The following is a 16,199-nucleotide window of genomic DNA, read 5'->3' as shown; positions in this document are numbered from 1 at the left end:
TATCATTTCTCAAAGTTTTCGGTTGTGTTTCGTATGTTCATGTTGATGCTACTGCTAGAAGCAAACTGGATGCAAAATCTGTGAAGTGTACTTTTATTGGATATGGCGGTGATGAATTTGGTTATAGATTTTGGGATGATCAGAATCGGAAAATAATTCGAAGTCGAGATGTCATATTTAATGAGCATGTTCTGTACAAAGACAGGTCGGGTGCACCAGACATTGATAGTGCAGGTACTCAGGTTAAAAGCCCTCAGTTTATTGAATTGGATATTCCAAACTCACGTGTTAGCAAAATTCAGGATGACCAGGAGGTTGTTGAGGCAGAACCAAGTACACCGGTAGTTCCATTGAGGAGATCAGAAAGACAACATCACGCACCGGAAAGGTACTCGCCCTCTTTACACTATCTTCTGTTGACTGATAGTGGTGAGCCAGAATGTTATGCTGAAGCTATGCAGAGCGAGCACTCGAGCAAGTGGGAGCTTGCAATGGAAGATGAAATGAATTCTTTAATGTCCAATAGCACTTGGGAACTAGTTGAGCTTCCAAAGGATAAGAGAGCATTGCATAACAAGTGGGTTTACAGAATTAAAGAAGAGGCGGATGGAAGCAAGCGTTACAAGGCAAGGTTGGTTGTGAAGGGTTTTTAGCAGAAACAAGGTATTGATTATACAAACATATTCTCTCCTGTTGTGAAGCTAACTACTATCAGATTAGTTTTGAGCATAGTTGCTGCAGAGAATTTATTGTTAGAGCAGATGGATGTAAAAACAGCCTTTCTTCATGGTGATCTTAACGAAGACATATATATGAAGCAACCAGAAGGATACTTGTCCGAAGGTAGCAGTGAGCTTATGTGCAAGCTACAGAAAAGTTTGTATGGATTGAAACAAGCCCCGAGACAGTGGTATATGAAGTTTGATGGGTTCATGCATGAGATCGAGTTTGTCAGATGCAATGCTGATCATTGTTGCTACTTCAAGAGGTTTGACAATAGCTTTATTATTTTGCTATTATATGTTGATGATATGTTGATAGCAGGTTCTTGTGTTCAAGAGGTGTATAAGTTGAAGAAGCAATTGTCCAAACAGTTTGAGATGAAGGATCTTGGAGAGGCTAAACAGATCCTAGGTATGAGGATTAATCGAGATAAAGTGGCAGGAAAGCTGTTCCTTTCACAGGCTGAATACATTGAAAAAGTTTTGAAGAGATTCCGTATGGATACAGCAAAGCCAGTGAGTACTCTTATGGGTAGCCATTTTAAGTTATCAATAAAGGATTCACCTAAAAGTGATTCAGAGCGTGCTCATATGGAGAAAGTTCCCTACGCTTCAGCAGTTGGAAGTATTATGTATGCTATGGTGTGTACTAGACCAGATATTGCGCATGCAGTGGGAGTTGTGAGCAGATATATGAGTAATCCGGGTAAGCAATATTGGGAAGCAGTAAAGTGGATCTTCAGATACTTGCGAGGTACCACAGAGAGGGCTCTATGTTTCGAAGGCAAGAACATGATTTTGAATGGTTATGTTGATGCTGACTTGGCAGGTGATCTTGATAAAAGGAAGAGTACAACCGGATACGTGTTTACTTTCGGTGGTACATCAGTTTCTTGGGCTTCTAAGTTGCAGAAGACAGTGGCTTTGTCTACTACAGAAGCGGAGTATATAGCAGTGACAGAGGCTAGTAAAGAAATGATATGGTTGCAGAATTTCTTGTGTGAACTGAGGAAAGAGCAGAAGAACAGTATTCTTTACAGCGATAGTCAGAGCGCTATTTTCTTAGCGAAGAATCCAGCTTTTCATTCGAGAACGAAGCACATTGAGTTGAAGTATCATTACATTCGACATCTCTTGGAAAAGAAGACTTTGCAACTGATGAAGATTCGTGGAAGCGAGAATCCTGTTGACATGTTAACTAAGGTTGTGACCTTAGAGAAGTTGAAGCTATGCATGGCTTCAACTGGCCTTGAAACTTGAGGAGTTCGAGGATTGGCGCCGCCGTCATTTATGGGTTATTTGTTGACTATGAAGATGAAGAGATAATTACATTCGTGTTCAGTCTCCAAGTGGGGGATTGTTGAGTTATGAAGCCTGAAGTACTGTGAATCGGCCCATTGGGGATGTAATTATGGTTTGTTCCCTTTAAAACAACAGTATATATCTCTTGTAACTCTAACTCAAAATAGGGGATATACTTGGCTTGGCGGCGCCCCCAGACGTAGTCAGAATTACTGACGAACTGGGTAATCAATTCCGTGTGTCACTTTTGCTTTTTCGTTCATATTGTCTTCTACTATCGTACATCAGTCGCAACAGCTTGGTCTCTGGGCTGCAGGAGAATTACCGTTGAGTTGGATTCCATGTTGATTCGGAACTAGATAGTTGGAGCATCTTCCTTTGGACCTTTTCATCGTTCACTGTTGCATGAGATCATGGAGCTACTTAAAAAGGATTGGACGTCCAGATTCAACATGTGTTTCGCGATGAAAACAATTGTGCTAATTGGCTTGCCCGACGTGCCATCCATCGGCCTCTTGGCCTTCATGTTCTTAATTATGTTCCTAATGGTCTAGGACCGATGTAATTAAGAAATCTTGTAGGGGTTTCCACGTCCCGTCTTTGCTCTTGTTAGTTTTCTAGGGCATTACCCCCGTTCCTCTACCAAAAAAAAAAAAAAACTCCTCTTGGTAATACTATTGGGCTACCATAACCCGCCCTCGTATAATTTAGTTTGTTTTTCTTTGTGTTGGCCTATCAACCAGTTTTTTAAATTATTTACAATGAACATTTTACGGAGAAGAAAAGTTACACCAGCCAACTTTCTTCTCCCTTCATATAACAGTATAGTTATTAAAACATAATTGAAGAATGAAAAATAATTTACATAAAATCATATTTAGTACCCATATAATTTAGGGTTAATGGCCCTAAAAACATTTTTTTTTTTCACATTTTGTTAATTCTAGCACGAACTTTTTTCTTAACTAAAAAGTACACAAACTATCAATTTAATAACAATGTTAGCACAATTTCCATTTTTTCAATTGGTAGGCTCAACGACAACCACCGTCCGCCCAATTGGGATTGCCCATGACGACAAAGATCTCTAGTGATCTCAATTAGGGGGATGGTGGCCACCGATGAGACTTCCACCACCTACCCCCTTCATTCTTTTCTCGATTTTACTTTTTCTTTTTTTAAATTTGGGCAATGAGGGCCTCACTGGGGCTCACCGCTGTCCCTATAAGGTCGCCGGTGACCTCGGTTACCTCAATCGGAGGGTGTAGCCATAGATTCTCGTTTAAATTAACGAAAAATTGAGGTGTACTAAAATTGATATCAAATTGATGGTTCGTGCATTTTTAGGTCAAGAAAAAAGTTCATACTAGAAATGATAAAATGTGAAAAATTTGTGTTTTTTTAGGTAATTAACCCTATAATTTACCAATTGGAATTACGTTAAATCCCATGTAATCTAGTAAAATAATAATATGACTATCGTATATGTTAGAAATAGTGTGTGATGCAGTGAACATGGTAATTTAGAATTTCCATGTTTGTATCAAGCTTTTTTAATTTCTTTTGTATTAGGCTCATGACTTTACCCCTTAAGCGGGAAAATATGGATATATGCACAAAACATTAGATACATGCCCGTCTGCATGCATAATAACATAATAAAATTGAGAAATGACATAAGGATACCGACTATAGAATATTCTCACTATAATTATTTTGATAATGGAAATATTTAATTTTTTTAGTTGAACAAAACATGTTTAAAACTTTTAGAAGTATGGAACGAAACCTGTGTGGTGTTGAATTCATGAAGACAAGTTATTTATATACATCTAAATCTAGATAGCCATACTATTCTCTTAGTCTTATTTTATTTTTTTTTCTTTTTCCCTCGGTTGATGATTTGTATCTCTTTACTTATTAGTGCAATGACCACCAATAAAAATAAGTGAAAATAAATCTGAAGTTTTCTAAATTTAACGGCAGTTGTAAATCAGTATTTCAATATAATATATACTAATGCTAGAAACTTGCCTGTATATAATATGATCTAACCCCACATACTCACTTTAGCTATAAAGATTTTTTTTTCCACCGCGCTTATGGATGGATTAATTTGAAAGAGGAAAAATAAAAAGAAAAGTAAGAATTGAAAATAGGAATTTGAAAAGAAAAAGAAAAAGAAAATGATATAATATGGGATTGAGAAGTTGAGAGGTAGGAGAAAACAAAATAAAGACACGTTGACATGTAAGAGAAAAAAGAAAATGGGTAATATAATATATTAAGTGGATAATATATCAATCAACTCGTCTTTTTTTATTTTAAATCGTATATATTATATTTAAATTTAATATAAGAGATTTCAGTTTTTCAATCACATGTTAAAAAATCAGGTTGTAATTACCACCATGCATGGGCAACCTAATCTACGATAGGAGCGGAGCGGACAATATCAAGTCATCCCAACCCTTTGCTCACGGAGTAGGTTGAAGTGGATTGTCGTAGTTCGTTAGCATGCGGCTTGAATTGCTATATTCAACCTTATAGTCATCTCATCTACATAGTCGAAATAAACAAAAGTGTAGGCTAAGTGGATCCCGTCGGGAGGGGCACGGTAAGTCATTTAATTCGAGTCAGAATATCGATAATCAATATGGATTGTATAGTAGTATCTTATGGAGGAATAACTAAAAGCCAGCGACAAACAAGAGTTCAAGTGTCTTTTGAAGAAAAATACTGAACATCATTTGGAATGGTCTGTGGATTCCGAACGGCTATATGATATATAGCTTAACCTACTAAGGTAGAACGAACAATCCCGTATACCGAAAGAATGTAACTTTTGAATCGGAAAGTAAAGAGTTACAAAGATTATCACATGTCGAGCTGAAGCTTACGATTCGGGCAACAACCCAGAAGTAGTCCTAGCAGGCGAATGCAGGAAGACTCTACAGCAAATTAAAATGCAGATTTGAAAAGCTAAAAATCTCAAATCATCATAATTCCACAAGCATATTTGACCACATTTTTGTGTGTTTATAAATTATAATCATGATTACCAAATCAGACTGTATGTTTTCTCTAATCATCGAGGAAAACCTTCTTGAAAACACAGGCCGCCGAGTATTCACACATCACTCTCTTCCCTTCGAATAAAGACAGCAGCATATCTGCAAAATCGTAAACGACACAGATCCATAAGAACCTCGACATGGATATAATAGTGAAAGAACTAGCAAGTCATTAATTGTTGATAAGATGCTGTTGGGTTACCTTCGACGCCAAGGAAGGACTTGTCTGTTTCCCACGATCACCGGGGTAAGTGCTGATCGGTTGTGGGGGCACAGTCGGGAAGTTTGACGATGCATTGTGCTTTTCTTCCTTCACTTTGTTGAAGATCACGGTGAAGCTTTCCCCTGATCTCGGATCCATTTCGTCCCATGCCCCGAACTTCGGTATGGAAGCAGCCCTTCGATGCTAAGTCACATAAAATAAAACCAAGAAAAGAAAAATGCATATCCTCAAAGATCATTCAATTCTGGCGAGGATCGAAATCGAAGAAAGCAGAAAACCGTGGACAGAAGAGCGACAAAGTCAGAGTTAAGGAGGCCGGAAGCTGAAAAGATCAGCCCCGCAAAGCAAGTTGTATTGTTATATTTGGAACATACTGTATCATCTGAAGGCTGACTCCCGCTCATCTGTCTCGAATGTTGCGGGCCCCTCGTCACGGAGTTGGAGTAGCTCTTACTGCTCTCGCTTGGGCCCTTCTTACTATGGTCCGATTGAACACGATCATAACTCTGCTGCCTCCTCGAATAACCAGAGCTGCTCCTATCACTGCTTCCGGACTCCGAAGCACCACTCCTTTGCTGCTTCTCCGAAGAACTCCGCTTGTCGCGATTGGGACCGTTGAAAGCACTGACTGCTGGCCAACCAACTGCGGGGCCTCCTTGGCCAAACACAAAGGCCTCAGGGTTCTCCTCAGGATCATTTGGGTTCATCTTAACCCCGGTCTTCTCTCTTCGGGCATTCTCAAAGAAGGTCGTGTAAGGTACGTTGTCGCTGTCCCAGTTTCCAAACTTTGGGACATGAGACTGTGTCAAAGGCATTTCTAAGAGCAGTTAGAGAAATGAGGCGAAAACAAAAACACCGGAATGCAACACTGAGCAGAGGAAACTAGAACTCTGTTCCCGTTTGCGTTTAGGAACTTCGTTCTTCTTATTAAGCATTTTAACTGTTTATTTCTATCTCTATATATATATTATATATATGTAAAAATATATATGAATACGAGGCTACATTTTTTCAAGCAAGGGCGACTCCGAAATAGTTGGTCTTTTGTACCTCCTGATCATGGCTCAGTTTGGAAGCAACCTGAAAAATGGCTTTAGAAAAGGCCCATTCCTATTACAGAAAAACATTTCACAGGAATCGTTTCTAGCCCGAGACTTCCTAACATCGACTCGTTTTTTTATCCCTTTAGCTTTTTCCCAGTTTCAAAACTCGGAAGTAATGAACCGGCTTTGAGACACGATAACTGATAAATACAGGCTGTATAGTTGGCCCAATTCTATAAACTGCATTGCTGAGAACAGATCAAAAGCTATCTTTCATTTCAAAGCAAGAAAAAAAGCAATAAAGGATCAAAAGCTGTCAACATTGAATTCCCATCTGCTTGTTTGGTGGTCACAACTAGCTAGCAACCCTTTGCTTAGTTATATATAGATTGACAACCAATCTGCCATTCAGTCTGCACAAGATTTTGGCAAAAACCGATCTGCTCCCCGATCTAGAAGTGGCAAAACTGAGAGCACCCATTTCTTTCTCTCTTTCCTTTTCGATTCCCATCAATATCTTGATGGTTCGTTGAAACCCGACCTTTTCCACAGAAGCAGCAGATAGGCCACTTCAGTGCACCAACGTGAACACTCCTTATTGACTCATATGGCGAAAACAACTGCTAACATCCTAAAAGCCCACTTCGGGAACCACTACACATAGGCTTTGCGTTTACTATCATTGATCATATATAGCATGCTCATACAATTCAGATGTGGGATCAACGTGATCGTATCAATACAGAATCTTACAAAAACAAAAGGAAAAAAAAAAAGGGCAATTACTTGGTCACCTGGTTGGGTTCGCTTTTAATCGTGGATTCATGCATGATTAAGGAAGAGGAGCACTTACAGACATTGTCAGCAGAAGAAAAGGAAGATAGTGAAGCTGGAAGGATTCAGTGTTCTTGAAAGGGGAGAAGAGAGTAGTAGTGATAACAATAATGATAAATGACAATGACCATATTCTTGTCTGTGACTATGGGCCGTCTAGGGCGAGCGGTTGGTTATGACTCGATCATTTTCATGAACGGACATCCCAAAGCCAACCTCGCCGTCTGCTTTAGGCAGATGAATATTATATCATTAGTATTATTAAAATTTTCGAACCTTCTTGAGCAGAAAGTGGGAGCCCGACCGAGCAATAATGTCTCTTGCCGTCTCTCTTGCCCGAGTTGAAATGATATTAGAATTAAGCTGCATCTTAATCGATCTATATATACATTGCACGGCTGGGTCCGAGTATGTATATGAACATTAGCTCTATGCTCTCCCGAGGGGAAAATATCTGAAATATATCGAGGTGCGTACAATCTTGCCATATATTTCGTTAAAAAAAATTAATGGTGCGTTTGGATTCAGAATTAAAGTAACTTTAATTTTGATTTTGATTGTGGAAAATGACAAATGAGATGTGATTATAAATTTGATTTGGGAAACGTGTGTTTTTGTTGTGTAGTGTGTTGAGTTAAAGTTAAAGTTAAAGTTAAAATTTTTGAATTGAAAAATGTGTGTTTTTGTTGTGTAGTGTGTTGAGTTAAAATTAAAGTTAAAGTTAAAATCAATTGTTTGGAAATCTAAACAAGGCGTTACAAAAAATTTAGATGGTTCAGTTATATAATCCGATCACCCCAGGCATATTATTCAAAAGCTTACGGATCAACAGAATTCGGCCGAGCATGGTAGCTGTCCATTCACGTGAGCAATTTCCGTTTAAATTGAAGGGGAAAGTGAAACCATGTTAAAGTTCATACTAAATCGATATATGCATATATAATAGATGAATTTCTATGCAAAGGAAAATAGTTTGTATTAACATTGATAAAATGAGCAAGATTTTTTTTTTGTTAACTGATTCTTTAAAAAATTTCAAATTTACTTTTGAGTATATATCTTACTTAACCATGTAAATATTGGGTGTGTTAAAAAAAATTAAAAATGTTATAGTTGAGATGAGAATTAAAAAATAAAAGGGTAAATATAAAAATTGGGCGTGTTAAAAAAATTGAAAATAAATCAAGTACTTTCCTGAAATTTCCTTGGTCTGAAAAATCACAATGTTTGCTTTCATTTTCTCCATCTATCAATATGTTACTTGTGGAGTTAAATTGGCTGATGTGGCCGTTAACGAAGCCTATGTGACAGACGGAAGCTTACGTGGAGGCATACCTAATTTTTTTAAGCTGGAAAATCACATAGTTTGATAATTTTCCCCCAATCTACCAAAAATATCAAAAAATCTAAAAGTTCACATATTTTTCATATGTTCCATAATCTACCAAAATGCGGATTATAAGTTTGAATTACGAAGTTATGTATATGTATATTGATTTGAATATTGAAAAATATCGCCATATATCCCAACAATTACACTTTTTTTTCTCAATTTTATCCCAACCTACGAAAATGACTCAAGGCATCTCAACATTTAGGGCGATGTCTCAAATCTCCACTTGAAAAAAAAAATCATGATAAACAATGCCCAAGGTTAATTTTCAAGCAAAAATAAATAAATAAAAGGGTTAATTTTCAAGGAAGAAAAAAGAAGAAGAAAAGGTCCATGGTTAATCACTCGAAAAAAAAATATATCGTCAAAGCTTTGTGTACGTAACACTGTTAGTGGCAACCACAAATATTGGAGTGATAAATGAATGAGTTTCTTTGCATTTGGTAACGAAATTAAGTTTGATCTGAGAAGATGAAACGAAAGTAGTTGGAAAAAATATATGAGAAAATTTGAACAAGAAAATAAAAAAGTAGTAATTGTATTGTTAAATTGAGAAAAAAAAAATTGAAATTGAGGAAAAAGTGTTGAATAGTTGAGAGATAATTTGAAGAAAAAGATAAATAATAATAATAATAATAATAAATGTGTTATTAAATTGAGAGAAAAGTAAAAATAAACTTAAGTTATATTTGATTTTGCAAATAAACACACCAGAATTCATATATTTTTTTCATTTCTTGGGTTGAGCTTGTTTCACGTGTTTGACTAACTTAAGCTAATAGAACGGTTCTTGTGGAACTGTTCAGCAGAAAATTATTCCACAAGCGTAACGTGTGCTTTCTCCGAGAAATCTTAGCAGCACTATTTAACGGAAAGAGGGAATTTTGTTTCATTGCACAGTGAGAGCGGTCTCCAGATCGTTCTGTTTTCGGGACATTTGGCAGGGACATATTATTACTTTGCCACCAAATCGAGCCAAGAAGCAAAGGTCAAGGTCCATGAGTTTCGAGGTCGATATAAGGTACGTGTTTGAGCTTAGGGTGAGCTGAACACTTACTTGAAGGCGAGAAATAACCCCAATAATTTCCTGCTGTGGTAATAGTCAGTCAGATGCATTATGTTTTGAGTGCACTACTATTGTCATCATCAACTTTTTAAAATTCGACTACTTTTACTTACATTTTTGTTACCAATTTGCCATAAGCGTCGTCATTCTATCTATCAATTTTCCATTAACACTATTGACGAAAATCCAATTGGGCTATCCATGTGTGCCAAACGGTGTCAAAAGTAACATATTTTTAATAAGACATGCAAAAATGACGTCGCTTTTTGTATTTCATATATATTTTTTATTATTTTTTTCCAATTGAATGTAAAAGGGGCATATCGGTTGGGGCTCCCTGCCGGCTGCCAACTTGGCTAGGGGCTCTCCCGTCGACCATCGCCACCTCGGCGGAGGTCGTCGAACTCCAAGGACCTTGCCGAGGGAGTAATGGCTAGAGGGGGAGTCCCCTATCCGGTTTGCCCCTTCCCCTCCCTCTCTGTTCTCGAGACAGAAAATACAGACAAGGGCAGTGGCAGATGAAGAAGGGAAAAGAGCCGACTGCTTCAATTAGAACAAACCAATCTAGGGTTCATCTAGGAAAAAAAATGCATTTTCACCGGCAAAACCACAAATAGAAACTCCCCTTCTTTAGGCTATCACAAAAGAAGAAATGACGCGACAACTTGTGATCAATTGAGCTCGGGGTGAGAGCTTAGGATCAATCGAGCCTGGGGCGAGAGCATAGGAGCAATCGAGCTCGGGGTTGTGTAGCTAATGCCGAAAATGGGAGCTCATATGAGCGACAACCGACCTCAGCGACTCAAGTGAGGAGAGGAGAGGAGCGGCCATGGAGCTCATGCGAGCGGCGTCTATAGAGCTCGACTCATTAGAGAGAGGAGGCGAAGGGCTGCATCGTGCGCTGATGAGGGGGACTTTCCTTTTTAGTGGCGGCCGTGAGCTCGCTGCAGGAAGTAGCATCGCCGAGTAGTCGCAGGCATGAGGCTGGGGATCAGCAATTTTGCTACTGCTGAAATCATTGCCGCTTCCCTATCCCTTCTTCCTCCACTGATGCTATCCTCTCCTCCCTCCTTCTTCTCTTAAGGGTGTCCTAAAACCCTAAAACGACGTTGTTTAGGAAAAATGACATCATTTGAGGGTATCGGAAGAGAGCCAAATGGCATCATATGGAGCTGTCATATGTTTGGCATTAAAAAAATATTTTTTTCAACATCGTTATGTCCATGTAGGATGCTTTTTAGAGTTTTACTTATGAGAGCTAAAGGAAGGGCAAAGTTAATGGACGGAATGACAATATTTAGGGTAAATTGATGGTAAAAATGTATGATGGACATAAATGATGACACCTTTAAAAAGTTAAGGATGACAATGGTAGTGCATTCTTATATTTTTTAGTTCAAGCGCGCGCGTTAAGAAATTACTAGGGTTTCTAACCGTCAGTTTGGCGTTCCACTCACCTTTACTCAAGTTCGTACCTTAGACACCTCTAGATTCAGCACTGAAACTTTCGGACCTTGTACTCACGAATGTCTTTTATCTGCTTTTCTCGATTTGGTAGCAAGTAATAGTTTGACAGGAGCAGCAAAAATGTCGAGGAGCTAGGAACAATTGGAGGTTTGACCAAAGTGTTTTTCTTTTTCTCGCTTTTAATATGGCATTATATATATATATATATATATATATATATATTGTTGTCATGATCTTTGGCTAATTAGAACAGAAAAGAAATGGGGCACAAGTTGCGCCGACGACAATGAAGTTCATAGCTTTTATCTTCTTTAATATAATTTTTTTATTACCATTAGTGATGCTAGAGCTTCACCGTACTACACATGGAATTACGCCTACTTTTGAAACTTTCATTAATTTACCTTATGAACTTGTTATTTAAAAATACATAACGTTTTCTATAAAATATAATTATATAAAAAAATAAATTTTGGCCGTTGGGGCCAATAGCTTTTTTATTATTATTATTTACATATATATATAGAGGGAGTAGTGGCTGCTGCGAGGGCCCAATGGCTTCAACACGATAGCTGCCCATTCGTCTCTCGAACGAGAGATCGAGCCCGACTTCCCAGCAGCAGTGTCTCTGCCATGTGTCTCTCTCATTTGCCACGTCGGCATGAGAGACGCGGCAGGGATTGCTGCTGTGAATAGTCTAAGACATTTGAATGGAGTGATGTTGGGAAGAGAGTTAGCAAACAACAGTTGCATGAGAGTGACCGTTTTGGCCCTAGAATTATGGCATTTACCGATGTACAGTAGTAAAAGGTAGTAGATAGCAAGGGGTACTAAGGTAGTTTTATTCGATAACGGAAAAGGAGGAACACCAAAAATTACATTCGAATGTACGGCCCAGTGCCAGAAAATATAGAGAGCTCTTTGCGGTTGGACACCTCCCGCGGAGAACTTGGCTAAGCTGAACACTGATGGGTTTGTCCATTGGAAACCAGAGAAGAACCGGGGCAAAGGGGTTCTTAGGGATTCAAACGGTAAGCGGATCCAACGTGAATTAAGAGTTTTTTCTTTTTGTTTTTGCTAACTCGGGGTGTCCAGGCTTCGCCCGACTAATTCCAGGAGCTCCGTGAACCCCCAGCGACACACGAAGCAGATAATCACGCTAAGGTGCTCTGGTAGCTCCAAGGGATGTGAATTAAGAGTTAAATTAACAGTAATGTCGCAAAATTTTTGCTCCTTGGACAATTTTAAGACTATCCGTCCACAACATGCATTCTGAAAGTCAACATAGATCTTCTGGCATGCGAGGGAGGACAAAGAGGAGTTTGTTATCTCTTCTTCGGTTTAGTACCCTCTTTCGTCACTGTGGCTGCTCGACCACCACTCAGGGCAGGTTGTGATAGGCCTCTCAGGCTACTAGCAAGCTCGCTTGAAGCGCTGATGGGTGCTCAGACATAGGAGACTTTGCCTAGGCTTGGGGCAGCGTTGGCCGGGGCAGCTAGTCACAACTCAGGGTGGGGTGTTGGCTTTTAATGGGATGGAATCCTCCACCCGCTGGTTGGTATAAATCACAGTGCCTCGAAAGGTAATATGGGGCCGGCAGGTGCTAGGGGTTTAATTCGAGATGCAGCTGGCCAATGGATATCGAGATTCTCATATAATATTGGGCTGGCTACTGCTGTTACAACGGAGTTATGGGGCGTACTCATCGGGTTAGAAGCGCATATATGGAACCTTGGTGTTCGTCAGGTCGAGCTCCAAGTGGATTCACAATTAGTCAGTACGTTCATACTTGATGTGGTGCTTGTCGTAGTGGTCCGCACACTGCTTCTATGGTGGAAGGTATCCTAGCTCTCTTGGATCGGGAATGGACTGTTAAGGTAGTCCATACATATCATTAAGGTAATTCTTGAGCTGATTGGTTGGCATTTCTCTAGGCACTCATACATACTTATTCACGTCTGCCGACTGCGTTAGGAGCATTATTATTCAGCGATATTTTGGGGTTTTCATGCCCCGCCATTGTATTTTTATTTTTTTTTCTTTACTCAGGCTTCAGCCTCTTTACTTACCCAAAAAAAAAAAGAATCTAATTTTATTTATTTAAAATCTCACAATTATTTTTTAAAATATGGAATTAAATAATTAATAAAATTAAATTTTAGCTGAAATAATGGACACGAAAGTAGCCGAGGGTGCACTTTACTTACTTTTAATTAAATAGATAGATCAGGTAGTAAAATGCAAAATTTACGATTGGGTATTTTCCCATTCGACCGGTGAAAACCCTAAAACCCCTCTACGACACAACCCATTATAAACTAGCTGGGGGATAACTTTCAAAGGGAACGAACAAAAACGACAGAGAGGAAATGGTGGACGCCGCCAAACTCCCGCCGGACTTGGTCGCGGAAATACTCCACCGTCTACCGGTGAGAGATCTTCTCCGTTGCCGCTGTGTAAATAAGCTATGGCTTTCCCTGATAGACGATCGGAGTTTCATCAGCAAACACCTCCGGTACATGAGCGGGTCGGCTGGCGCCGAGAACCACAGCATCATTCTCCTCCGCGCTGGTCAAAACCTCCGCTCCATAGAAATGGAGCCTCCGTACAGAGTGAGGGAGCTCCAGCCCCCTCCGAGGAGATCCGGCTCTAAAATCGTGCTGGTGGGCTCTTGCAACGGCTTGCTCTGCCTCTCGAGCCTTGCAAGTGGGGCCGCCGAGGATGTCGCCCTGTGGAATCCATTAACGAACGATCATGCCCACCTGCCCATTGTCCCCTTCGGTGAGGCATTTGGGACGCATAATTTTCTATGATTTCGTAATTGAAATTTTCGAAATGAAGCGTTCAGTAATCCTTTTTTCTTCCAGGGAACTTTGGCTCAATCTCCATGATTATAGAGGGCGTCACTATGATTATGATGTCATCTTTCGCCGTAATCGGGTTCGGTTATGACTCTGTTACGGGAGATTACAAAGTGGTCATCATCGAGAGTGTGAGCAAGGAGGAGGAACAATTCCAAGATATTCGGTTCTACAGTTTGCTTAAGAACTCGTGGATGAGGTTCCGCGACGATCGATATTGGCTTTGTCTTCCGCAAAATAGGAAGATGGGAGTTTATGTTAACAATAACCTGCATTGGGTGATGACCCGGAGATCAGATTCTAATGCCACCCGATTGATCGTGGCCTTTGATCTTAGGACCGAGGACTATAAGGAGGTGCCATTGCCTTTTTATTTTGGTAGTCAAACCTGATATGCGTTTATCCTGTATACTGAGCTTGGTCTGATCGGTTTTTGCGTCTCACTAGTCATTTGTTCTGATTATAGACAACCAATTCGGAGTGGATGTGACTGTTCTCGAAGGATGCCTTGGAATGGTGGTGAACTCTCACCATTACAATGTGGCCGATGTTTGGATCATGAGAGAGTACGGGTCAAGGGAGTCGTGGGCAATGCTCTTCTCGGTCCCATATTATGAGGTTTTAGAATTTGACAATGACTACTACGGAGACGTTTGTTACCTGGAACCTTCATACTCTGGTGGCCAACTTCTAGTGGCAGACATGTATAAGAAGTACCTTTGGTTTGATGCAAAAAACCAAACCTTCAGGACTTTCAATATCAGCGACTTCGATTCCTGCAATGTAGGATATGAGTCTTTCAATGCAGCAGTGTGTGCCGAGAGTTTAGTTCAAGTCGGAACTTAAAGTGCTGGAATGGCGGCAGCAACAACCTAGAAACAAGCAGGTAAACCTTAACTCTGAATGCATGGAGGATGTAGGGACTGTCCGCAAGTGTGTGTGGAAGTCTTTGTGTGTTTGTTTTCTTGCTTCCTTGAGCTCTTGTCATCAATCAGCTCATGAGAACATTGCCTGTTTGAATGATAATCTTCAGCATTAGTTTACGAGCTAAAGTAATGTCATGTCTGAACTCTAAACTGCAATCTGACGTATATAAAGTTGTCGATCTTATCTTCGACTCTGGTTACTAATCTTCCTCTCCTATTTATTGCCTGTAATATTTTGATCAAATATTTGTCAGTAGCTCTATAGTCGATTTGCTAGAGAAGCTTGCGAGTGTAAGAGGGCCAAGCTGTTCCGGTTGATTGAACTTGGCTTGCCATGAGATGGCCAAGTTTGAGCATTAAAATTTTTTAGCTTTGCCTCCTATGAAAATTGAGATTGTACATACGAAATTTGCCTTTGCTTAAATCTGAAAGCATGGGGGATGTTTCTGCTTGTGGTGGAAGGGTCTTTTCATGTTTCAACAGCCGTGGAATGGTTACTCAATGCAATTGCTTTCGATCCTTCTTGTATCCAACGTTGTCGATCTTATCTTCGACAATCGACTGCAAGTACTAATCAAGCATTTGCATTATTATGAAAAAAATTGATGGCGATCTTGGCCATGTTTAGAACCCGAACTCGGGGTTCCTACTTTCAGCTGAGTAGTTAAAGGATGATTGTAACTTACCCCTTAAAGCATTGGATAAATTGCAAATTTTGTCATGACTATGAGCGTCAATTTGATAAAAAAAATTAATGGACGTACTTAATATTTGCGCAGATTACCTTTGCTTAAATATGAATTTACACTGCCTTCTACATCATCCGAAATATATCCAAGAATATTAGTTGGAAAGCATTCCATGCACCTAATTGATGTTCATCTTGCATTACCCATTCAAATTCATCGGTAAGAAAAATCTGTGTGTCCATCCCGGCGCCTCTTGGCCCTGGCCTTACGACATACTGAACTCGGATTACTGTCACGTCCCAGTTAGTTACAATTTATCAACACTCTGTTAGATAATTTAAACTTATTAAATTAAATAAATTTAATTAATCTAATCATTAACTAAAATTATTAGTCTTTATTATTAAGGGTGGCAATTTGTGTCGTGTCGTGTTTATACGTGTCGTGTCTAAATGGGTTCGTGTCATTCAAGTCATAACCCGTACACGACACGTTTATTAAACGGGTCAGGTTTTGGAAACCCGTACACGACACGTTTATATCCGTGTCAACTCGTTTAGACACGTTTAAACATGTTTATCGAAACGTGTTATAATAGG

At 39.5% G+C, this 16,199-nt stretch overlaps 2 protein-coding genes across 3 annotated transcripts; one reads left to right on the top strand and one right to left on the bottom strand.

Annotated features, from left to right (window-relative positions):
* Positions 1-4,852: 4,852 nt before the first annotated feature.
* LOC116207891 (RPM1-interacting protein 4-like) lies at positions 4,853-7,357 on the bottom strand. The gene is made up of 4 exons (XM_031541006.1): positions 7,218-7,357; positions 5,696-6,121; positions 5,301-5,504; positions 4,853-5,197 (listed from the first exon to the last, which is right to left on the bottom strand). The coding sequence occupies exons 1-4, from the start codon at positions 7,221-7,223 to the stop codon at positions 5,162-5,164; spliced, it is 672 nt and encodes a 223-aa protein (XP_031396866.1). The 5' UTR covers positions 7,224-7,357; the 3' UTR covers positions 4,853-5,161.
* Positions 7,358-13,432: 6,075 nt separating this feature from the next.
* LOC116207890 (F-box protein At4g22390-like) lies at positions 13,433-15,128 on the top strand. 2 transcript variants are annotated; one of them, XM_031541003.1, is made up of 3 exons: positions 13,433-13,905; positions 13,992-14,363; positions 14,452-15,128. In XM_031541003.1, the coding sequence occupies exons 1-3, from the start codon at positions 13,494-13,496 to the stop codon at positions 14,829-14,831; spliced, it is 1,164 nt and encodes a 387-aa protein (XP_031396863.1). In that variant the 5' UTR covers positions 13,433-13,493; the 3' UTR covers positions 14,832-15,128. The 2 variants fall into 2 exon arrangements, with proteins under 2 accessions (XP_031396863.1, XP_031396864.1); XM_031541004.1 differs by having other exon boundaries at positions 13,436-13,905; positions 13,992-14,341; positions 14,452-14,883.
* The last annotated feature ends 1,071 nt before the right edge of the window (positions 15,129-16,199 follow it).

This window comes from Punica granatum, chromosome 5, assembly GCF_007655135.1.
Source record: "Punica granatum isolate Tunisia-2019 chromosome 5, ASM765513v2, whole genome shotgun sequence".
Classification (NCBI taxonomy): Eukaryota; Viridiplantae; Streptophyta; class Magnoliopsida; order Myrtales; family Lythraceae; genus Punica; species Punica granatum.
Note: the sequence above shows the minus strand (reverse complement) of the source record. Positions and strands in the feature narration are given on the sequence as shown.

Coding starts and splice junctions, on each gene's coding strand:
- LOC116207891 (XM_031541006.1), bottom strand. Junction 5,505..5,695: donor GTCAGCCTTCAGATGATACA/GTATGTTCCAAA, acceptor TATGTGACTTAG/CATCGAAGGGCTGCTTCCAT. Junction 5,198..5,300: donor GTCCTTCCTTGGCGTCGAAG/GTAACCCAACAG, acceptor ACGATTTTGCAG/ATATGCTGCTGTCTTTATTC.
- LOC116207890 (XM_031541003.1), top strand. CDS start 13,494: ATGGTGGACGCCGCCAAACTCCCGCCGGACTTGGTCGCGGAAATACTC. Junction 13,906..13,991: donor CCTGCCCATTGTCCCCTTCG/GTGAGGCATTTG, acceptor TTTTTCTTCCAG/GGAACTTTGGCTCAATCTCC. Junction 14,364..14,451: donor GCCATTGCCTTTTTATTTTG/GTAGTCAAACCT, acceptor TTCTGATTATAG/ACAACCAATTCGGAGTGGAT.